The following is a 24,468-nucleotide window of genomic DNA, read 5'->3' on the forward strand; positions in this document are numbered from 1 at the left end:
GAATCAAGCTGGACATGGTGGCTCACAACTTTAATCCAGCCACTCAGGAGCAGAGATCAGGAGAATCATGGTTCAAGGCCAGCCCAAGCAAAAAGTTAGTGAGACCCCATCCCTTTCCCCATCTCAACAATAAAAAATTGGGCATGATGGTGCATTCCTTTTTCCACCTACACAAGAAGTATAAATAGAGTCTCACAAAAAGTGAGACCCTATTCAAAAAATAAAAGCAAAGAGATATGGAATCATAACTCAAGTGGTAGAGCATTTGACTAGCAAGTGTAAGGCCCTGAGTTCAAACATCAGTGCTGCTAAATTAAAATAATTAATAATAACAATAATAATAAGTAAACAAGCAAATAGAAGTTAGAGTAGCAAATTCCAAGATATGATTGTCACAGAACAGAAGAAAAGTCCTGAGAACATGGTGATAGGGCAGCTGAGGGATGGCGCCAGAGAAGCAGAGAGGGGGACCTTGTCATCATCCATAGTCAAGGATGGAGTTTTAGCCTCAACAGCATTGGGAAGCTTTCAGAAGATAGAGGACTGAGGAGTGAAAGAAAGTAGTGTTAAAAAATGTTTGTGGACTGAACAAATGAGAGTGACTGAGCCTCTTGTAGGTTCTGGTTAAGATTAAGAACTCTGGTTTTCCTACGGACTCAAGAATTTTGGCTGGAAAGTCAGCTTGAACCATTAACTGAGACTGGGCTGTGAGAAAGGCTTGCTTTTCTCCAGCTGGCCTTTACCTTCTTTACTCTCAGACAGCTACAAATTATTCTCATTCTACTTGTCAGGCTCATGGTTTTGAAGAGATCCATGCAACCTTTCTTCAGACTGATCTGCTGAAGCTGTTAGTGAAAAAGTGCAGCAAAGGGACTGGCTTCAGCAAGACATGGCTCCTCCGGGATCTGGAAGTAAGGAACAAGGCACCACCTCCTTCCACTGCTACCCAGGGCAGCTTTCCCAGCCGAGGAGCTTGAAGTGTAGCTCCTTCCAGCTGGCTCTGCGTTCTCATTCCTATTCTGTGCAGCTTTTAAACTGTACCTTGCTTCTGTCTTCCCTTCCAGAATTAAAGATTCTGACACCTCTCCTCCCCACCAGGAAAAATGATTTGAGTGTTTGTGCAAAGAATATTTGGGAAGTATTTCATGAAAGCACATAATTGACATTCATTATATCATGTGTAATAAAATGAACCCGTGAATTACTATTTCCCCTTAAAGTTCCTTTGAGCTAAAATCAGTTACTAAATTTGTCTTCATGTATGTTTATTTATGTAGAATTTCAGTAGAATTTTATTGCCATCCCCCAGGGCCTGAGATTTTTCTTAGAGGATTTTTCCTGTGGTTCCTATGGACTTTCCAGGCCAAGTACCTGCTTCGGGTACAGGGGAGGCCATTGCCACAGGGGCCGTGGGTGCATGGCCCCACAGGAGCCTTGAAGAACAGCTCTGAATAGAGCAGAGGGTTCACTTAGGTATAAAACATACTAATGGTTATCAGGAGAGCATGCAAACTCTGAGTCTTTGAGAATATTTTAAATTAGAGTGTTTCAAATTGGGGACATAACGCAAGTGATAGAAAGCTTGAGACCTTAAGTTCAAACCTGAATATCTCACACACACACATACACACACACACACACACACACACACACACACACACAAAGACCATCTTATTTTTATTATGTAAATAATAGAACCACATTGCAGAAAATATCAAAAATAGAAAATTAAGACATCTCAAATTTTACTTACAAACACAGCAGCTATTGGCATCTTATGTATTTCCTTCTAATTTTCTCTGTAATACATTTATAGTGCATAATTGAGCATATCATTCAAATAGTCAATCAAGGTTATATGTTAGGCATTTTCAGTAGTTATCATAACCTTTTTACTTCTGATACAAATATGCACCATTTTTTTTTGCATCTGATTCAAAATGGTACACTGATGTCTTTTGATGTAAATGCTTCATTGACCATGTCTTGGAATAGAACTATTTAGTATATTCTTCTTCAAAATTTTGCCAAAATGAGTTTGAAAAGGATGATAATCAGTTTACATTGTCAGAAAGTTAATAAATTCCAGAGCCTCTGTAGTTTTTTTTAGCATTGTTTCTATTACAAGCACAATTGAATATATTTTCCTATATCTATTCATTTTATGTTCTTTATGTGAATTCTGATGTCTTTAAAAGTAGGCAAAAAATATTTTTTACTCTTAGATCTATATCTTCTATTCAGTCACTGAATGCTCACCTCTCTGCCCTGCCTGATTGCCTCCCTCTGTAGATTCTGTCTATCATGCTGTACTCTTCAAAAAAGGAAATCAACGCTCTGGCTGATCACAGAGACCTCGAGCTAGATGAGCGAGGAGACCAAGAGGAAGAGGTGGACCGGCCAATCAGCAGTCCTGGAGAACCAGAGCAAAAAAAGCTAGACCCTCTGGAAGGCCTTGATGAGCCCACCAGAATATGTTTCTTGGTATGTTGGCAAGGCTTCAAAGGAGTGGCTTAGGCCATGCTGCACCTTAGCAACAGAATGCTTCTTTCAGTATGATGTTCTGAGGACTCACTTGTTGAAGATGCAGTCTGCTATGTGCAGAATAGATCCAGAAGAACAGAAAAGCTCCATCATATTTTCAAGTGGTGTACCCAAAAGCTTTCAATACTCACTCCCACACAGTACACATTTAAATGGTCACATAAAATTCTGCATGTAATTTCCAGGGTTTACTAAAACCTTAAGATGCCTCCAGAAATCCCCAAATAACAATCTTACCTTGGTTTCTTGGAAATATTCTCTTGCCTTCCTGGATTAGCTACTGTCATTTGGAATGATATGAAATGGACAGTGCCTAGACTTTAAAGGATCTAGCTGCATGAAAAATAGGGTAGCATTTTTTTTGGGGGGGGAGGGGGTCTGGTCGTGGGGCCTGAACTCTGGCCCTCAGCTCTTCAGCTCAAGGCTAGTGCTCTACCACTTGAGCCACAGCGCCACTTCCCCACTTCCGGCTTTTTTTCTTTTTTCTTATGTGGTGCTGAAGAATCCAACCCAGGGCCTCATGCATGCAAGGCAAGTGCTCTACCACTGAGCCACCTTCCCAGCGCACAAGTAGCATTTTTTAAAATTTAAAAAAAAGGCCAGAAAGAGTGACTCCTACTTATAATCATAGCTACAGGAGGCAGAGATCAGGAGGATCACAATTCAATGTCAACCAAGGCAAAAGTTATGGAGACTGCATCTCGACAAATAAGCTGGGATTGATGGGGTACACCTGTAATCCCAGCTGTGAGGGAGACCAAGATTGAGGATCTGAGGCTGGTCCCAGACAAAAATACAAGACCATATCTGAAAAATAACTAAAGCAAAAAACTCAGAAGAAAGGACAGCGTTTAAATTTGTGTGCCAGTTGTCAAGCTTGGGTATGAAATGCAGCAGAGAAGCTAATGGAGTACAGTGCAGTGACAGTTGTGGGGTTTTTTTGGTTTTTTGTTTTGTTTTTTGTTTTTTGTCAGTTGTGGGGCCTGAACTCTGGGCCTGGGAACTGTCCCTGAGTTCTTCAGCTCAAGGCTAGTGCCACTTCTGGCTTTTTCTGCTTATGTGGTGCTGAGGAATTGAATCCAGGGCCTCTTGCATGCAAGGCAAGCACTGTACCACTGAGCCAACTTCCCAGCCCAACAGTTGTGTTTTGTTAGCACAGAATTTCCTTTGGTATTTCAGTGTTTTATAGTCTCCTTTAAAGTTGTAGTACTACAGCTTTTACCAGTAACTTCGTGCCTTCGTGCTTTTCATTTGATAAGCTTTTTCAGAATATCTACCTAATGTTCTTGCACTATCTGTGGCAACTTGAAACTATTTGGTCACTTTTGAGTTCAGATGATAAATAATACGTTTAGGCATTTCTAGTTGTTTCTCCTTTGCTTCCTCCCATGCCTTCAGATGGCTCATGATGCCCTCAATGCCCCTCTGCACATCCTCCGGGCCATATATGAACTGCAGATGAAAAAGACCGACTCTTTCTTCTTGGAGGTTCAGAAGAGGTAAGGGACATTTAGACCCAGAAATACCATGGACCGAGGCAGATGGGATCTGTTGTTCTCTCACATAGCAGCCCACAGGCAGGCCACAGTCCACAAGAGCACGAACAGCTCTGCTCCATACAGTGACCCATTAGCTAATAATAAGTGCAGTGTTCTTACCTGTGTAGTCATAGCTCACCCTCGTCACCTGTGGGTTCCAGGCCAGAGGAAGAAAGGGTGGGAGGGAGACCACATTGTTCCTACACTTGCTTGAGGGCAGGTTCTGGAAGTAGGACACCGCCTCCCTCATCTCTTGTTACCCAGAACCTATTGCCTCACATGTCAAGTTACCAGGAGGCTAGGGACTGTGTCTCTTGCTAGGCAATGGTGTCTCCTAAGAGAGAAAGGGAGATTGGACATCCTTTGCCACAAAGGTATATCTGCCCACAATGGATGCTCTATTTTTCAAAATACAGTGAGTGATGGTGTCCCTGGGTAATAACAGGAAAGCAGCTCTGCTAACATTTCTGAAAAGTCTGCAGCTTAAACTTGTTCCACTTTGTGTGCCCACCACTGTTCTCCCTCCCTCCCTCCAGGTTTGATGGAGATGAGCTCACCACAGATGAGAGGATCCGCTCTCTGGCGCAAAGGTGGCAGCCCAGTAAGAGTCTGAGACTGGAAGAGCAGAGCGCCAAAGCTGTGGACACAGACATGATCATCTTGCCATGCTTGGTATGTCACCCACCTTGGGAACAAAGTGTCTACATCCACTCCCACATTGTAAGAAAGGTAGGCCTCTGTAATGCTGGTCTTGACTTTGCAGTCCCGGCCCACATGCTGTGATCATGCCACTGCTGAATTGAATCCTGTGACCCAGAAGCTGATCTCCAGCACAGAGAGTGAGCTTCAGCAGAGCTATGCCAAGCAGCGCCGGAGCAAGAGTGCTGCCCTCCTCCACAAAGAGTTGAACTGCAAGAGTAAGAGGGCTGTCCGCGACTACCTCTTTCGTGTGAATGAGGCCACAGCTGTCCTGTATGCTCGCCATGTGTTGGCCTCCCTTCTTGCTGAGTGGCCCAGGAATGTGCCAGTGAGCGAGGATATCCTGGAACTAAGTGGCCCTGCCCATATGACTTACATTTTGGATATGTTCATGCAGCTAGAAGAAAAGCACCAGTGGGAGAAGGTAGATAAGCAAACCAAGCTCTGCATTCACCTTCAGCTTCCTCCTCTATCCATTCTTTCTTCTGTGTGGCCGCTGGGATGCTTGGGCAGGCTTCTGGCTGTATGGCCCCCTGGTGGTGTGACTATGACTAGGGTGGGGGTTGCTTCTTACACAGATTGGCCTGGAACTGAGCTCACAACCATGCACAATTACTGCTCAAGGAACGTTTACCACTGCGGCCCATGAAACCTGCCTTTGCCTTCTACCTTCACTGTTTCACACCGATAGCAGCCTTAAAGCTCTCTAGCTCTTCTCATAGCCCTGGATGCAAAGTTCAAGGGGCAGCATTAATTAGAAATCCCTGGCATCCTGTCCCCATAATATAAAAAGCTCTCAGTGAGGTTTTTAACTTCTGTTTTATAGCATTGTTTCTCGAATGTCTATCCAGATCAAATGTTCTTCCCTCATTTGCACGTGGGCTGTATCATGACCTGAGTGTTGTAGGTAGAAATCAAGCCAGGGAGGCCTATACACAAGGTACTGGCATATCAGTGGCATAGGGAATTTCATCAGGGTCTGTGCCCACTCTCTAAAATCTGATTTTCTAGTTTTAAGTTGGAAGTCATTTTCTGTTTTATTTTTAAACCAGGCCTTCAACAATGCTGGGCAACAGGCCTGCCTTCTCCTATTGCCTGGACGCAGAAGCCTAGTGCAACAAAAAACATTCTGGCCTACAACTCAGCAGCCCTGAGCACTTTTTCCTGTTGGCCCAAAAAATTTTGTCATGATCTTTCCAGATTCCAAATGCAGACATCTTTTGGTGCCTTCTTTATCCTCTTGCCCCACCATGCACAAGTGCACTGTTGTGGGAAGCGGTGTGTCTGAGAACACCACCCATGTCCATGTGGTCCTTTGACACATCACAGTCCTATGGTCAGTGTTCTCCAGCCATATTTGCCTCTAGAAGAGATAAATGGTGCCATTGTGCCTCTGCTAGCTCCATTGTTGGATGTGCCTATCCCCAACTCTCGCTTTTTGCCTTGGTCATGTATCATAATGTGTTGTGATATTTACCTGTATGGCCCTCCATCTGCTCAGCTGCAAGCTTTTCATGGGCCAGGCCCATCTCCAATGGATTCTTGCAGCATCATTCTGTGGAGGTGGTAGTGGTGTGTATGTGTGCTTATTTTTTGTTTGTTTTCTTTTATTATTAGAAATGGTATTCTTCTGAAAACACTACAGTGTTCTGACTTAGAGTAGGGGCCTCGTTAAACCAGATGTGGTTGACAGGGTTAGGGTTAGTATGCACAGGTTGCAGAGGTTTGTTCTAGGATAATGCCAGCACCTGGTAGGCCTTGGATGGAGGTAGACTCTGCCTCTTTCCTCCTGAGACCACTGACAAGCCCTGCCTTTATCCCCTTGCATCCTGCCAGATTCTGCAGAAGGTTCTCCAGGGCTGCCGAGAGAACATGCTGGGGACCATGGCTCTGGCTGCCTGCCAGTTCATGGAGGAGCCCGGAATGGAGGTGCAAGTGAGGGAATCCAAACACCCATATAATAACAACACCAGCTTTGAGGTATGGCCCTTAGCAGCTCTTCTCCCATTAGCCCTGACCAAGAATGCATTTCCTTCCACTAGGTGGCAGTCACCTCCCAGAAGCCAGGGATCCTGTATAACCAAGTCTCCCCTTCTCTTGACCTTCAGTGTTATAATAAGAAAAAAATGGGCCACTGGCTCCAGAGTTGACTTTTCTTACAGTAAGTTGCTAAGAGTGAATCCTTGGCCTCTTCCAGCAGTGAGTCTGCCTGTGGATCTAGGTTCATCCTTGTGTATTATCTTCTGATGACTTGGCCACCCATCTCCCTTTTAATTACCTAAAACTAAAAATTCTCATGTTTTCTATCCTTAAACTTGTATCTGATGGAGAGGGAGGAGTTTGGGTGAGTTGGATAGGCAACCTCAGTTACCTCTCATCAACTTGATGCTATGTGACTTTCCTTAACCCTTTAGAAATGCTGAAGCTAGCCAGCTGCCATGGTTCACGCCTATAAATCCTAACTGCTCAGGAGATTGAGGTCTAAGGATCTTGGTTCAAAACGAGTCTCCAGAGGGCGGGATAGTGCCCAGTCCTACAGTGCAAGCCCCAGCACCAGTACCAAAAAGTAAAGAAATAAATGCTAAAGCTGGCAAGACCAGCACCCTGCCCTGTAGTGGAGGACAGACGCCTGTTCAGAAGCTGGTTGTCAGTCAACTGAAATGTTGTTTACAGATGGGTAGTCCTCCTTCCCCTCTTCCTTCTAAGTTTCTTCTCTTCCCCTGTTCCTGTGCTCTGTCTTCCTCTCCCCTAGTACCACCAAGACTCATCACCTGCCAGGTTCTACCCCAAAAATGACCATGTTTTGTTTCCTGCTGCCTTCTCTTTTTTTTTCTGGTTCCTATTGCTCCTCTCTCTTGACTTACCTGGCCTAGACTGGTCTGAATCTTCAGCAACTGTCAGTACCCTACCTCAGTACATGAACATAGTACATAGTATCCTCCACCTTGCTGGGGATTTTTGTTTTTTTTTTTTGTTTTTTTGTTTTGTTTTGTTTTATGCTGGTCCTGGGAATTGAACTGAGAGTCTGGGTGCTGTCCTTGTTTCCTTTTTTTGTTTTTTGGGGGTATTTTTAGTGTTCTGCTACTTGAGCCATAGTTCCACTTCTGGCTTTTTGGTGGTTAATTGGAATGGATCTGACAGACTTTTCCTGGCTGGACTGGCTTTGAACTATGATCCTCAGAACTGAACCTTCTGAGTAGCTAGGATTACAGGCATAAGCCACCAGCACCCGACCAAATACCTCATTTTCATGCATAAAGCTTTGGTTGTCTGTCGCTACCAATCACCCTAAACACAGCACACCTCTTGCCATTCTTTCAGCACACCAGACCTCTGCAGTGCAGCTCCCTTCCTGAAACTCAAGTCTGTGTACTCATGGACCCTTTCTTCTGTCCTCTTCATTCTTCACAAAAAAAAAAAAAAAAACAAACTATACCATCAATACTAGGACCCTTCTCTGCTTGCCCCATTGTGCCCAACCCTGTGCCATCTTGCCGCCTGAATGTAGTACATCACCCAGCTAGAAATGAGTTTGCGGAGAGAGACACTCATCTTCATATCCCTGACTACAGCACCAGCCTGATGAAAGTGTTTTCTCTCACTCCTCTTAGGATAAAGTCCACATTCCTGGTGCCATCTACCTCTCAATCAAATTTGACTCTCAGTGTAACACTGAGGAAGGCTGTGATGAGTTAGCTATGTCCAGCAGTAGTGACTTCCAGCAGGATCGACACAACTTCAGTGGGTCTCAACAGAAGTGGAAAGATTTTGAGCTTCCAGGTAATAAAAACAAATACTTGATTATGTAGCCTGTTCATATGGAATGTGTGAGCATATTGAGAAGGAAATAATTGGAAGGTTTTTTGTTTTATTTTGTTGCTTATGGAGTTTGAACTCAGAGCCTGCATGCTATCTTTTAGCTTCTTTGTGCTCAAGGCTAGTGCTCTACAATTTTGAGCCAAAGCACCACCTCCAGTTTTTAAGTGGTAAATTGGAGATAAGAATCTAACGGGGTGGGAGGAGGGGGCTGGGAAGGTGGCTCAGTGGTAGAGTGCTTGTCTTGCATGCATGAGACCCTGGGTTCAATTCCTCAGCACCACAGAAGCAAAAAGAAAAAAGCTGGAAGTGGCGCTGTGGCTCCAGAGGTAGAGTGCTGGCCTTGAGCTGAGCTGAAGAGCTTAGGGACAGCGCCCAGGCCAAGAGTTCAGGCCCCATGACTGACAATAAATAAATAGATAAATAAATAAATAATATTAAAAAATAATCTAACAGGGACTTTTCTGACAGGGCTGGCTTTGAACCACAATCCTTGGATCTCAGCCTCTTGAGTAGCTAGGATTACAGGCTTGAGCCACCAGTGCCTAGCTATGGAGAATTTATTTATTTATTTATTTATTTTTGCCCGTCCTGGGGCTAGAACTCAGGGCCTGGACACTGTCCCTGAGCTGCTTTGCTCAAAGCTAGCTCTCTACCACTTGAACCACAATGCCATGTCCAGCTTTTTCTGTGTATGTGGTACTAAGGAATCAAACCTAGGGCTTCATGCATGCTAGGCAAGTACTCTATTACTAAACTACATTCCCAACCCTTACGGAGGATTTTTTAATGAGCTTAAGCAGTTTCATCAGAAACACGTCAGTTGCTTTCCCCTGTTTCCCCTGTGTCCTGAATTTTCTCTACTTCTTCATGACCCAGGAGATACTCTGTATTACCGATTCACCTCTGACATGAGCAACACTGAGTGGGGCTACAAATTCACTGTGACAGCCGGACACCTAGGACGGTTCCAAACAGGTGTGTACTCTGCCCTTTCTGTTTACACAATTTGCCCAATGAAGCACTGTGCTCTAGATGCCATTGTGTCACTCATCTTGGTGAAAATCAAGCATTTTCTCTATAAAGCTTCCCACATGTGTCTCACAAACCCCTCACCTTAGTCTGAAGTATAGTTGGCTAATTGTAAACTTGAATGGTCAGATAAAAGAGCCATCCATCATGACCTGAAAAGGGTTGCATGTTTCTCTTAAAATTTGCTACGGTATTTTTCAAAAATAGGAAAATGAGAATGTTTTTCCTGTGTTATTTTTACAAGAGGCTTAGTTTCAGCCAGAATTTAAATGATCACAATTATTTTATCCTACTTGCTAAAATTTGAACAATTAAAAATGTATAATTCTCGATAAGCACAATTGTTAGACCTGTTTTTAAAATATCTGTCTTTTATGGGTGGGGTTGGCTAGGATTCGAGATTTTGAAGCAGATGTTATCAGAAGAAAGGGTTGTGCCTCACCTCCCATTGGCCAAAATTTGGGAATGGCTGGTGGGCGTAGCCTGCCGCCAGACTGGTCATCAGAGACTAAAGGCCATCCATTTACTACTGAGGATTGTGCGATGCTGCACACACAGGTAGGTTGTGTCCTGTGTCTGAGTCCCACATCAGGTAGGTGGTAGCAGTGGTCTTTTTCCACCCAGTTCACAGTTTATGATGTCAGATGAGAAGACAGTTAATTTTGTTTTTGTTGGTTGTGAGGCTTAAACTCAGCCTGGGCACCGTCTCCGAGCTCTTTTGCTCAAGGCTAGTGCCTTACCACTTTGAGCCACAGCTCTAATTCCAGTTCTCTAGTGGTTAATTGGAGATTAAGATTCTCACAGATTCTCCTGCCTGGGCTGGTTTTAAATCAAGATCCTCAGATCTCAGCCTCTTTAGTAGCTAGGATTACAGGCATGAGCCACCAGCACCCAGGAACAGTTGTAATTTTAATGTTTTCCAGGTCATCATTTTCTTTATGTTAATGCTTTTTGTATCCTGTTTAAACAATTTTGAAAGTTATGAAGATATCTCCTATGTTAGCTTTAAGAAATTGAATTGTTTTTCCTTTTACACTTAATTCTATAATCTACCCAGGATGAATTTAGTGTATCTTATGAAGTAAAGGACCAGTTAGTTTTCCCTTTGGATCTCCACTGTTTCCCTCACCACTCTCACAACAGCTGTCCATATGTGTATATGAGTCTGTCTTGGTTCCTTTTTTTCCTTTGGTCTTTTGGTGATCCCTGTGCAACATCATACTGCCTTAAAGATTTTAGTTTTAGGGCTGAGAAGGTGGCTCAGTGGTAGAGCGCTTGCCTTGCATGCCTGAGGCCCTGGGTTCGATTCCTCAGCACCCCATAAGAAAAAAGCCGGAGAGCGCTGTGGCTCAAGTGGTAGAGCGCTAGCCTTGAGCTGAAGAGCTGAGGGACAGCGCCCAGGCCCAGAGTTCAGGCCCCACGACCGGACAAAAAAAAAAAAAAAAAAGATTTTAGTTTTAGCCAGGCACTGGTGGCTCACACCTATAATCCTAGCTACTCGGGAGGCTGAGATCTGAGGATTACAGTTCTAAGCCAGACCAGGTAGAAAAGTTCCTGATAGGGACTGGGAATGTGGCTTAGCGGTAGAGTGCTTGCCTAGGACGTGGCACAGTAGAGCACTCGTCTTGAGCTGAATAGCTCAGGGACAGCGCCCAAGCCCAGAGTTCAAGCCCCACAACTAACAAAAAAAAGAAAGAAAGAATGAGCAAAGGAAGCCCTCTTTCCAGACTGCTTCTATAATCAGAAGTGGCGCTGTGGCTCAAGTGGTAGAGTGCTCCCCTTGAACTGAAGAGCTTAGAGATAGCACCTAGGCCCAGAGTTCAGGTCCCATGACTGACCAAAAAAAGTGCTTGCTTAACATGCATGAAGCCCTGGGTTCAATTCCTCAGTACCACATAAAAAGGAAAAGCCGGAAGTAGCGCTGTGGCTCAAGTAGTAGAGTGCTAGCCTTTAGCACAGAGAGACTCAAGGACAGTGCCCAGGCCCTGAGTTCAAGCTCCAGGACCAGAAAAAATAAAAAAAGTTCCTGATGCATGCCAGAGATGAAGGTGTAACTCAAGTGGTAGAGTGCCAGCTCTAAGCAAGAGCAGTGAGGCCCTACTACTAGTACAAACAGAAAAGATTGTAGTTTATTACAGATTTGTATATGTAATCATCTAATTATATAAATCTTTCAGCTTACTTATTCACCTTGGAGACCATCTTGTTTTGTTTTGAGGTAGGGTCTTCATGTATAGTTCAGTCTTCAGATCTCAGCTCCTAAGTAGTTAGGAATATAGGTATGAGCCACAGTTCGTGGCTCTTTCCTGAATTTTTAAGGCATATACACAGAATGGTAATCAAAGTAGGATGGACAAAATAAAAAGTTACCTTCTTGGGCTGAAGGTATGGCTGAAGCAGTAAAGCACCTGCCTATCAAACATGAAGCCCTAGTTTTAAGTTGGAATCTTTTTTTTGTTTGTTTTGTTTTGGGTTTTTGTTTGTTTGTTTTTTTGGGGGTCTGGTCATGGGGCCTGAACTCTGGGCCTGGGCACTGTCCCTCAGCTCTTCAGCTCAAGGCTAGTGCTCTACCACTTGAGCCACAGCGCCACTTCCGGCTTTTTTCTTTTTGCTTATGTGGTGCTGAGGAATCGAACCCAGGGCCTTGAGCATGCAAGGCAAGCACTCTATCACTGAGCCACCTTCCCAGCCCCTTTAAATTTTTTTTTTTTTTTTTTTTTTTGGGTCCGGTCGTGGGGCCTGAACTCTGGGCCTGGGCGCTGTCCCTCAGCTCTTCAGCTCAAGGCTAGCACTCTACCACTTGAGCCACAGCGCCACTTCTGGCTTTTTTTTTTTCTTTTTGCTTATGTGGTGCTGGGGAATCGAACCCAGGGCCTCAGGCATGCAAGGCAAGCGCTCTACCACTGAGCCACCTTCCCAGCCTAAGTTGGAATCTTTAACCCATATTTCCTACATGGGACAAGGAACTGTTTCTCTTTTTCCATTTCTCCCTACTGTTACACTAAAATCCATCTTTGCTAAAAATTAAGAAAAAAAAATTAAAAAGTAATCTCATATAATATGGAATTGCTCTTAAAGGGCTTAGGGCTGGGAAGGTGGCTCAGTGGTAGAGTGCTTGCCTTGCATGGATGAGGCCCTAGGTTCGATTCCTCAGGACCACATAAGCAGAAAGAGCCGGAAGTGGCGCTGTAGCTCAAGTAGTAGAGTGCTAGCCTTGAACTGAAGAGCTGAGGGACAGAGTTCAGGCCTTTTGACCAACAAAAATAAATAATATAAGTAAGTAAGTAAAGGGCTTAGCCAGACACAGTGGCTCCTATCTGTAATCCTAGCTACTCAGGAGGCTGAGATCTGAGGACCATAGTTCAAAGTCAGCTAGGGCAGGAAAGTCCATGAAACTTATCTCCAACTAACTACCAAAAAGCCAAAAGTGGAGCTGGTTCTAATGATAGAAGGTTAGCTTTGAGCAAAAAAGCTCAGGGGCAGCTTCAAGCCCCAGCTCCAGCACAAAATAAAGAAGTAAAAGAAAGGATTATTCCAGTCAGGAAGCGAATGTGATGGCTGTAAAAGTCAGCCCCTAGCTGGAAACAGGGCAGGGAGAGGCACTCTACCATTAAGCCACCTTCCCAGTCCCCATAAGAACCGTTTTTAAAAGTAAACAGTAATTTCTGTGAATTTACTTCAGGCCCTTTAGGCTCCTTAAGAGCTAGCTTTGAAGTTTAGGCTCTGCTCTCTCCTTGCTCTTGGAGAGATGGGAGGGGGAGGAGAGAGAGAGAGTGTGTGTGTTGGTCCTGGGCTTGAACTCAGGGTCTGAGTATTATCTATCCCTAAGCTTTCTTTGTTCAAGACTAGTGTTCTACCACTTGAGCCACAGCCTCACTTCTAGTTTTATTGGTTCTTAATTGATTGGAGATAATCTCATGAACTTTCTTGCCTAGGCTGGCTTTGAATGACAATCCTCAGAAATCAGCCTCCTGAGTAGCTAGGATTACAGGTGTGAAGCACCAACATAGTCTTGGGGGCTGTTTTATGATGGCTGTTCTGGACAGGGAGGATGTGAGCGGCTTTGATGGCTACCCCGGTCCTTAGTAAGCTGACCTATCCTGGACTCCTCCCACAGTGACCTTTGTGACCTGGCACTGTTGAAGCCGCTGTGGCTGCTGTTTACCCACATGGAGTACAGCCTGTTTGAGGACGTGACACAGCCTGGCATCCTGCTCCCCCTGCATCGGGCCCTCACTGAGCTTTTTTTTGTCACCGAGAACCGTGCCCAGGTGAAGTCACTATCCATCTCTCACTCTTTAAGTCTGGGTGGGGAGGATGGTGCCACCATGTGCTTTTGCCCTTGCTGCCCAGCACAGGACTTGGGTCATAGCTTAGTCTAGAGCCCTGGTGTCTGGACAAGCTAGGTCTACAAGCTTGCCCTCCTGTCAGCCCTGGGAATCCCTCAGGCTAGTACAAAACTTGCTTATTTTGTCAGGCCTAAAGCCAAAGTGGGGAGAAAACCACCTTGGACCAGCCCTAGACCATAGAAAGCTTTGGAAAATCAAATGGATGGTTCCTCTTCCTTCTCCTTTGTATTCCTCTCAGCACAATAGACTCATTGAGCATGTGAGATGAAAGAGACCTTTCACAGATCTTTCGGTTTATCCTCCTCAGTCAAACCAGAGCAGACTAGCCTTAGGAGAGGGGTCCTCCCTTCTACCCTGTGGTTGGCCAGAGCAGTGTCAGCCCTCAGGCTCTTTTATAGCTCTAGAATGAGTGGGGCCAAGAAGGCCAGGTAGGCAGGTCTTGCTTATCCCTTAGATGGTTCCCTTTTCCCAGGTCTGCCAGCATCCTTTGCTCATAGAACTGGTGTTCTCTCCTCAGGAGCTTGGCTTGCTGCAGGAGTACCTGCTAGCCTTAACCACTGATGACCACCTTCTTCGCTGTGCAGCCCAGGTAACCCACTCACATCTGCAGAGCTGGCCACCTGGGCCATCTTGTAGCAGGTGTTGTATGGGAATTCAGTCAACAAGAAACAAGCCACATTTTTGAGAGGTTGAATTGGAAGTCTTTATTGGAGAGTCAGCATCTGCAGGTAGACTCCTATCTCAAAGACCTGCAGCCCCTAACAGAGCTTGAACCAAGCTTTTAAAGACAAAAATCACATGCTTGGAGTAAAGACCAAGCTCTAGCAAAAGCAGACCTTATATAGGAATACTCAGGTGAAAGCAGAACTTTCCATCTAAGGGAGTAGCTCAGGGGTCAGCTTAAACTTTCCATATAGGGAATACACCTCAAACTCAAACCATTTAGGGGAAACTGAAAGCTCTCCTGAGGCTAAAGAACATGACATCTATAATTCAGTGAATGGCTTCTCTCACCTCTAGGCCTCTGAAGAGCTGAGTAGAAAGCCCCTTCCACCCAGCAAGGCACTAGGATGGCCAGAAGGACCAGGCATATTGCTTAGACCCAGTCTCCTTACTTCACAGGCAATAGCATCTTGCTGTTGCCAGGACAGTGTGTTTTGCTTGATGAATACAGACCCTCTCAGAGATTACAGAGCCCAGTTCCAATTCACTCACTTCCTTCTGGTGCTCAGAGAGCCGGCGAGCTCCATTTATAACACGGTCACTCATATTAAATTGTAGGGTCAGAAGATGCAAGAATTTGTGTCTTTAAAACCAAAACAACCAGTGTCTTAAATTTAGTTTGGCTGATCTCTAAAGTTTCCATAGAGTTACACTTCAGATATTTTTGGATGTTACTGCTTGGTTGGAAAACTCCTTTTCTGACAGCTGTTTGGTCTCAGGGCCTGTCACACTTTTATATTATCAAGGATCTAAGAGAGCTTTTGGTCTTGTACATTATCTACCTCAGTAAGTACCATTAGAAAGTATTAGATTTCAAATACAGAAATTAAAATAAGAAGCTAAAAAATCTTAACCATTTATCAATTCATTTTCAAAAGTATAGTAAACACATTTCATCTTTTTGGTTTTTTTGTTTGTTTGTTTGTTTTTTGCGGGGGGGAGGGTCCTAAACTCTGGGCCTGGGCGCTGTCCCTCAGCTCTTCAGCTCAAGGCTAGTGCTCTACCACTTGAGCCACAGCACCACTTCTGGCTTTTTTTTCTTTTTTGCTTATGTGGTACTAAGGAATCGAGCCCAGGGCCTCAGGCATGCAAGGCAAGCACTCTACCACTGAGCCACCTTCCCAGCCCAACACATTTCATCTTAACATGTTTTGTGAAAAAAAAAAAAAAAAAACTTTTTTCAAAACAAACTACTGAGTGTAGTGGCCCTGAGTCCCATTTTGTCAGCTTTCTATTGTTTGACTCAGTGGAAGGTTTCTGGATCCTCATGTGTGCCCCTACTCTCATGTGTGCTACCACACTGGCTCCACAGAGCTCCCCAGGCATTGGGAGACAGGTACAGTGAAACACAAATCTGTGATGTATTGTCCCAGGTGTCCTTTGGTGAATCTTGGGTTCACAGACTCTGAGTACTGTGGTGTCTACTTAACCCCCACAGCAGATGGGGACATGGAGGCCTTGCATGGGCATCCAGCTGGGACATCTCCACAGGGCAGGGCTTCTGTCTGTGGAAAGTTCTGAGTACACAGTGTCCCTGGAAGACAGGGCCTCCAGTCCTGGGTTAGGAGCATCAGCTCAGAAGTAGTATTCCCCAAGCAAAGACAGAGGAGCCTGCAGAAAGCTGAGACCCGTATAGACTGGTTGAACACTCACTGCCCCACTAACAGCCTCCTGCTAGCACTGCTGCTACCTCCCCGGGTTTCATTGATGTTTGACAACTCTTGGCACTGGGAATCAACATAGCAGCTTTCCCATGGGCTTGACCTCCATGCCTGTTCCCAGGTCCAGTTTCCCTTTCCACTAACTCCTTCAGTCTATCTGTATCATTCCCCAACATTCCTCTACCTGGTGTCCTCCTTTTTCCCACTCCCTCTACTCAGCCTGCCTTCCAAGGTCCCTACTTTCCTACCACTACTTCTGTCTCCTGTTTGTGCTATAATCTTCCCCTCTGCACCTAAAAATCTTTCCCAGAGCCCCCAGCAGATAGTGTTCCCTATTTCCCAGCATGACACTGCTGTGGGCACTGATGATTTATACCTCACCTCTGAGGTTTTCCTGTGGTTTAGCTAGCTGGCATGTCTCATCTCTGTTCTGTGGTTCTCCAGGTGAGGGTCTGCATGTAGCTTCCTTCAGAGCTCCATCCCTGCTCCCTCAGTGCTCAACAGAGGGTCTTGTTCACTGGTGTGTGAGTGAGTGAATAGCGCTTGATGCTGGCTGTTCTCTTCCACAGGCTCTGCAGAATGTTGCTGCCATCAGCCTGGCCATCAACTACCCAAACAAGGCCACCCACCTCTGGAATGTTGAGTGTTAACCTCACTGTGGCTGTGACGTTCATGGACTTGATAATCTGTCCACAGGGGTTCAAAGCTAGACCTCCAGCCTCCAGCCTCACTGAGAAAAAAATTCCTGCGGCTTCAGTGCCCAGCTCTATTTGAGCTCACTCCTGTACTCATCCTATGCCAAGCACTGTGTCTCTAAGAACTCGTGCACAGGCTTATCATGTATGGATTGTCACACATGAGAAAAAGCAAAGTGCAGAATGACTCAGAAAGGACCTGCAGGAGGCATTTGGAAAACTTGCTCAGAGACCAGCCTCCTCCAGGGTCGCCCCTCTGGAGCAACAGTGCAGAAGACCTGGAAACAGCCTTGCTGGAAGGTTCTGTCTCCTCTAAGCTAGAGATGCCTGTACTTTCTGTCAGTGGATAATGTGGAGGAAGGCACCACCTGCCAGAAGCCACTCTGGCAATGAGAGGCACAGCCACAGTGGGCTGGCTGGGGGGCGGGAGAGACTATACCTTTGCTTTAAATTTGTGAGATTAGGAAATCCAAACCAAACCACAGCCAGTGCAACCCCCTCCTGGCCAGCACCAGCCCCTCTGCATTCAGAATGGGACACATACCAGCTAGCTCCCTGAGTGCTCAGCCATCCTGGAGAATGCCTCATGGGAGCAAGTGCCCGCTGGGCACAGCCAGCGGGCCACCCTGCATGCCCACCCACACTGTGCTCCCGGAACAGTAATGATTTCTTTCAGTTGTTTTAACATGTGTTGGTTTCCACCTCCTGCTTTTAGAAGAGAAGCACACTCTCTGAGTGGGCCTCCAGGGAATGCCAGGGACAAGCTGATGAGTGAAAGCAGTGGAGCTGGAAGAACTTTGCAGCATCAGCACCTGCAATATCAGGCTCTCCAAAAAGATTTCACTTTAAGAGTAAAAACCTACCTGGCTTTATTTCTGCTTAAAGGGTGGTCCTTCCCACCCATCACCCTAGGTAGACCTGACTGTCATCTTCTAGCAATAATGATATGAGTTCTAGTGGATGCTGTTTCATATTTTTTCTGTGTGACTTTAGCCTCATCCTGTGCTGATGATCATCCACTTTCTAGAGCCATGTGTTAGCATGTGAGACAGGGTTGTCATGTGGGCCACGGCCAGCTCAGTGGGAACTCATGAGAACAAAGATGCCTGAAGTAGCTGCTTTTTAAGAGCAGGGCCCTGGGCTAGAGGCACCTCATAGGACTAAACCCAAGGAAAGCTCTAGTATGACCCTTGGTCTCTGAAGAGGTTCAGGGGACGGCAGGGGAGTCTAGATAGGCAGAGCCTGAGTCTGCAAGCCTTGGAGCACCTGCCTGCAAGGGTGTCGTGCCTTCTGGCTCAGGAGGTTACTTGCATAGCCCTAGAGTTAAGTTCTCAGCTGAGGCTCTAGGTGTGGGGAAATGGCCACAGAGTGGGAGGGGGTGGGGTGCAAAGAGACAACAAGAAATGGGATGGTGGTACACTACCTACTGCCCTAATGTCAAGGGGAGTTGATAGGTTACTAGCCAAGGGGAAGCCCCTTTCCCACACCTGGCCCTTTCCCAGCCTGCCCTTGCTTTGCAAGTTGCCTACACCTCAGAGAAGGTTCAGAATCCCAAGATGGGTCAGATTGAATCTCAGTGCTTGGGTAAAAAACCCCACTGTGACCCAGGCACCCATGGCTCACGCCTGTACTAGCTACTCAGGAGGCTGAGATCTGAGGATTGCAGTTCAAAGCCAGCAGGAAAGTCCATAAGACTCATCTCCAATTAACTACAAAAAGCCAAAAGTTGAGCATGGCTCATGTGGTAAAGTGTTAGCCTTGAGTACCAAAGCTCAGGGACAGTGTCCAGACCCTGAGTTCAAGCCCCAGGACTGGCTCAAAACCAACAGTAAACACTGTGGGCTGAGGCTCATTGACTGACAAACAGCAGCTGAAAGACTGATGAGGAGAATGTGGCCCTCCACCCCTCAACCCTCCCATCAGAAGGAGCAAGTGTAAATAGACACGGATTTCCTAGTTTCTCTCAGTTCACTGCCCATCCAATTTGGTCTCTGCTTCAGTCTGCATAGAACAAACCTGAGTTTTTCCTTTTATGTGCCACTCTGCTGCTGTCTGGCAGGGCTCTTCCTTACCTGGCCTCCCAGCCCACTGCTGCCTCTGCCCCTGGCCACTGGGAGGTGCTGCTGAATCGGGTCCCATCCCTGGGCAGCTGGATCCCCTTGACCCTTAGACAAGACTGCCTAGAATGAGACAGAACTGGCAAGAATACTATGTCATGGAAACATGTGCCTAACCTATAAAGAAATTCTGTTTCCAATCATATGCATTGTACAGACACTGTTCCTAATGAGAGGAGTGACTTATTTTCATCATTCTTTTTAATTTGTTTTCTTACGGGTTTACGATTTTGAATTTTTCTTATTTGGTTGAAAGAAAAAATTTTGATTATATGAGCTGAGAGAGTTCAGCCTGTAAAAAGGATGTTGTGGATAAAATATGCAAATGAAGAGAAATATATTGTATAAATTCTATATAAAAATATATACCTGTATGTGGACTTTTTGCTCTTCCTCCTTCCCTTTTTCATGTGAAGATTATACTTGGAGTTTCTGCCCAGCCCTGCCCATATCATGTATAGAGTTCCCGGGCCACAGGTTGATGGGAGTCACAAAGGCACTTTTCCCCCATGTTGTGTTGCTGAATTGTCCTTGAAGTCCTCTCCCCCCACCCTTCCTCAGCCAGGCCAGGCCCTGGTGCAGCCCAGGCTCTCTGCACAGTGTTCCTGAGGCTTGCACACATAGATGGTGCCTGAGTGCCTGCCCCCTTCTCCAGCCAAACCCTTCAGTCCCCCTGCAGCTGGCGGAGAGCAAGGAGACCAGGGCCTCATAGTTGGACCTGCTCCTCTTCTCACGTTGTCGCACATTGTTCCCCTCTTGCCAGCTTCTGGACGTTGCTGTGACTGTAGGGGAACCCGTTGCCAGCCTTCCAGTCTCAGGGCTTCCTCTCTTATGTCTCTGATTTACCTCTGCCCCTCAGATTCTTACCTGCAGCCAAGGACTGACTACCTTGGAAGTTAGAGACAAAAGAGGAGTCTGCCTAACTAGCATTTGAGACTCATTTGTCCCATGTCCTCTCAAAAGCCCCCAAAATCTTCTGGGGTACAGCCATCTCCCCTACCATTGCTGAGGCCAATCTCACTGAACCTTAGTGGCTGGCCATGGTGATACATTCCTGTTATCGAAGCTACAGAGGAAATGCAGTGGCTGTGTGTCTGTCATTTCCAAAACCAATGGGAAGTAGAAGGAAGACTGCAACCCAGGCTAGCCTGGGCATAAAGCAAGACCCTACCTCAAAAATAACCAAAGCAAAAACAGGTAGGAGGCTTGGCTTGCCTACCTAGGAAGTGTGAGGCCCTGAGTTCAATCTTCAGTATTGAAAAAATACACAGAAGCTATTTAGGTCTAAGTACAGGAGACAAAGCTAGACAAGCCTGACTCAAATTCCCAGCTCCAGAGCCACAGCCAGGCATAAACACTCATCCACTCACCAAGTCACCCAACTCTGCAGTATCCCCAGTATTGGGCCTTCATCAAAGAGCTAGTTGAAAATCCAAGCTCTCAGACCCACATCCGACCTGGCCCTGTTATGGATACTTGCTCATCCAATTGGTATTTCTCACCTACTCTACCACCCTGCTCACAGAATTCAAGTTTTTGCAGATGGCAAATGTCCAGATCTACCTGCTCAAAAGGAGTTGTGATAAACTCTGCAGTTGGGTAAACTCTGCAGTGTGCACCTTTTCTCCATAGGCCATCCCCAGTAAGAAAGCTAACACACTCTGGGAGGTTTGGGGAAAGGAAAGCAGGGGGATCATGCATTCAAAGCCAGCATAGACTAAATAGAAGCTCTCTGGCACCAAAACCAGATGAAGATACTATAAGTGAAGGAACCACAGTGGTACATCTCTGAACATGGATGCCAAGTCCATAGTAAAGTGGCACCAAGGCCTACCATGGGAACACAAGGTAGGTTTAATGTCTAAAAATCAGTTAACATGATACACCATATCAATGTGGGGCAGTGGGGAACCTCACAGGGCATGCAGACAAAGCACTTGACAAGATCCAAAACCTGTCCGTGATGAAGAAATTCAATAAACTAGGGGGAAAAGGGACCTTGTACAGTTATCTCTGAAAAGCCCACTACAATCACAAAACAGGTAAGGATGAGTTCCCGAATCAGGAGCTGCATTAGGATGTTTATGCACACCACTTCTCAACATTGTGTAGGTAATTCTAGCCTGAGCAATTAGGCAAGAAAAAGATGCTATTGCCATCCAGTTTGAAAAGCAAGAAACAAAACTATTTTCAATGACATGATCTTGTACATGCCAAATCCTTTAGCAAAAAGAAAAAAACTACTAAAACACAAATGAGTTCATCAAAGTTGCAAGATACATAAAAATCAATTGTTGCCAGGCACCAATGGCTCAAGCCTGTAATCCTAGCTATTCCGGGGGCTAAGATGTGAAGATTGAGGTTTGAAGCCCAGGCAGGAAAGTCCCTGAGACTCCTATTTCCAACTAATAACACACAAAAAGAACAAAAAGAAAAATCTAGAAGTGGAGGTGTAGCTCAAGTGATGAGTGCTAACCTTTAGCCCAGACCCTGAATTCAAGCCCCAGGTGTGTGTGCGTGCATGCACACACACACACACACACAGTTGTAGCCAGGCACCAGTGACTCACACTTGTAATCCTAGCTACTTGGAATGAGATATGAAGATTATGGGTTTGAAATCAGCCCAGGAAGACAAATCCTAGAGACTCTTATCTACAATTAACCAGAAAAAGCCAGAAATAGAGGTGTGGGTCAAGTGGTAAAGTGCCAGCCTTAAGCAAAATAGCTCAGGGAGACTGCCAGGCCCCGAGTTCAAGACCCAATACCAGCACAAGTGCACATGTGCACACACACACACACACACACACACAGTTGTAGCCAGGCATAATGGTACTGGGAAAGAAGCAAGTTGTCCATTCTGTTCAAAAATCCCTAGAACAGCTGGATACTGGTGGTTTACACTTAATCCTAGCTATGTTGAGAAGGCTGAGATCTGAGATTTTGGTTCACCAGCCTAGGCAGGAATGTTTGTGGGACACTTATCTCTAATTCACCACGATAAGGTGGAAGTGAGCAGAGTGCTGGTGCCTGGGTAGGGGAAAGCATGGTGAACCAGTTAAGAATAACCAGTAAGGGGCTGGGAAGGTGGCTCAGTGGTAGAGCGCTTGCCTTGCATGCATGAGGCCCTGGGTTCAATTCCTCAGCACTACATAAGCAAAAAGAAAAAACCTGGAAGTGGCACTGTGGCTCAAGTGGTAGAGTGCTAGCCTTGAGCTAAAGAGCTGAGGGACAGCGCCCAGGCCCAGAGTTCAGGCCCCACGACTGAACCCCCCCCCCACCCAAAAAAAATAATAACCAGTCAGAAGGGAGTAGTAGGAGGCCTTAATCATTGCCTGTAGTTGGACTAGAGATGTATGGATTATAGATGTCCAGACTATAGCATATGGATGGGAGACCCACTATAATAGCAAGTAGCAAAGGCAAGAATTTTAAGTTCTTGTCCAATTAGAAGACAAGTATGGACATTAGATAGGCATGCTTATTAACTATTTTCTTTTGACCTGGTCCTGGTTAATTTTGAAAGGGTAAGCACAAAGTGACTCCATTTAGGATCTAACACCATCCCCCCCACCTTTTTTTTTCATCAGTCATGGGGCCTGAACTCTGAGTCTGAGTACTGTCCCTCAGCTCTTCAGCTCCAAGATAGCACTCTACCACTTGAGCCACAGTGCCACTTCCAGAATTTTGTTTATGTGGTGCTGAGGAGTCCATCCCCTCTTATCTGTGTAGTTTTCCCCAACTGCCTCTGGGTAGACCCTATTGCCAGGACTAGCTCTGTCCTGGTGGATCTAAGAGATCTCTTCTTGCTGGAATGCTGTCCCATTTACTCATTGCTAGGATGGGATGTCCCAGTTGACATTTTTTCTCATTGCTAGAATGGTATGTCCCAGTTGACATGAGTCCCACGTTAGAGGAAGGAGATGACTGACAGATTAAATGAGAGTTTTTGCCAATTGCCTCCTTTTTATTTCCAGTTGAAGCAACAAGGAGGTCATTAGAAATAGTTTTTAAGTTTTTACCTGAAACTTATTAAAAGTTATAAAAAGAAAAAAGAAAAAAAAGTAAGTTATTAAGTTTGTGCAATAAATACTTGTAAGAGTTATTTATCCCTCTATGGGTCTGACTATAAATGCTGCAATGGATCAAATCTGTAATGTACACCCACATTCATCAAGGAACTGTTACTGCTGCCTTCTCCCAGACTGGATGACATCTCCACCTTTTACCCCTTTTACTAGTGCCCCTTGCCAGCAGGAAGTAGCCAGGCACAATCAGCATCTCTTTATAACTATCAAAAGGCTGGAATGTTAGGTATACTCAGGAAATACGGCCCCTTCCCTTTGTTCTCTCTCAGTGCATGACTGCATGTGGCCCTCCCTAGAAGGTACCTATAATCCAGGTAACTGGCACAGCTGGGAGCAGTGGGAGGTTTCCCAAGCTCTGAGGTCACTTCCTCATCCTCTCCAGGCACAGCAACACCACCACCTCCTCCTCCTCCTCCTCCTCCTCCTCCTCACCCTCCCCTATATAAAATCTCTCTCCAGCATTAGTTCTCTCTCTGCACACCTACATCTGGTGCAGGTTTGGTTCTCCCAATAAACCCTCTTCTGCCCGGACCACGTGGTGGTCTCCTTTCAACAACCCTTACATTCACAACATATCACAAAGTGACAAATTGTGTCAATGTAAAATAAACTTTGTTGCCCATAGAGAAAAATCTGACAAAATTTACAGTAAAATATCATATTGCTCATCATTGGTGCTGAGTTTATGGAAAATGTTGTCCTTATTAGTACTTTGAATGTTTTCTGTGTGTCATACTTGTATAATAAAAAGGAAAAAAAGATTTAAAAAAAATATTCTATTGTGAGAGTTGCCTTTTTCAAGTTTTGTTTTTAAGTTCATTGTAGGGTTTGGCTTTCTGGGCTCCAGGCTGGAATATGTGGTCAGTTTCCTGCTTGGGAAATTGTATTTTTTCCATGTTGCCTGAGAAGCACTGAGGGTTTAGAACAAACAGGAGCTGCCTGCTTCTCACCAGGCCTGAATGCTGGGCTGAGGCCACCCTCAACCCTAGGTATCCTGCCCCCAACAAAAGCCCTCTCCATACCGAGCAAAGTGTCCAGGCCTGTGTATGTACTCTGCTGTTTATAAGCATTGTAAGAAGAGCCTCTGTTCTTGCAAGTGGCCAGATGCTGGCATTCACACTTGTAATTCTAGCTACTCAAGAGGCTGAGACATGGAGGATCATGGTTCAGTGTCACTGGGCCATCTAATTAACCAGCAAAAATCTG

At 45.5% G+C, this 24,468-nt stretch overlaps 1 protein-coding gene across 2 annotated transcripts in view; it reads left to right on the forward strand.

The window, feature by feature from the left end:
* Window positions 1-18,738, forward strand: part of Zzef1 (zinc finger ZZ-type and EF-hand domain containing 1) — a 156,363-nt gene extending 137,625 nt beyond the window's left edge. The window contains exons 44-55 of one of the 2 annotated variants that reach the window (XM_042699424.1): window positions 792-911; window positions 2,293-2,484; window positions 3,943-4,043; window positions 4,619-4,754; window positions 4,846-5,205; window positions 6,618-6,761; window positions 8,393-8,561; window positions 9,477-9,575; window positions 10,022-10,187; window positions 13,747-13,900; window positions 14,496-14,567; window positions 16,932-18,738. In XM_042699424.1, the coding sequence (XP_042555358.1) occupies window positions 792-911; window positions 2,293-2,484; window positions 3,943-4,043; window positions 4,619-4,754; window positions 4,846-5,205; window positions 6,618-6,761; window positions 8,393-8,561; window positions 9,477-9,575; window positions 10,022-10,187; window positions 13,747-13,900; window positions 14,496-14,567; window positions 16,932-17,012 (1,794 nt within the window). In that variant the 3' untranslated portion in view covers window positions 17,013-18,738. The remainder of the gene's footprint in view (window positions 1-791; window positions 912-2,292; window positions 2,485-3,942; window positions 4,044-4,618; window positions 4,755-4,845; window positions 5,206-6,617; window positions 6,762-8,392; window positions 8,562-9,476; window positions 9,576-10,021; window positions 10,188-13,746; window positions 13,901-14,495; window positions 14,568-16,931) is intronic. The other variant, XM_042699425.1, reaches the window with a different exon arrangement.
* Window positions 18,739-24,468: the final 5,730 nt, after the last annotated feature.

Source organism: Dipodomys spectabilis, unplaced genomic scaffold (assembly GCF_019054845.1).
Source record: "Dipodomys spectabilis isolate Male_0828 unplaced genomic scaffold, ASM1905484v1 ptg000250l, whole genome shotgun sequence".
Lineage (NCBI taxonomy): Eukaryota > Metazoa > Chordata > Mammalia > Rodentia > Heteromyidae > Dipodomys > Dipodomys spectabilis.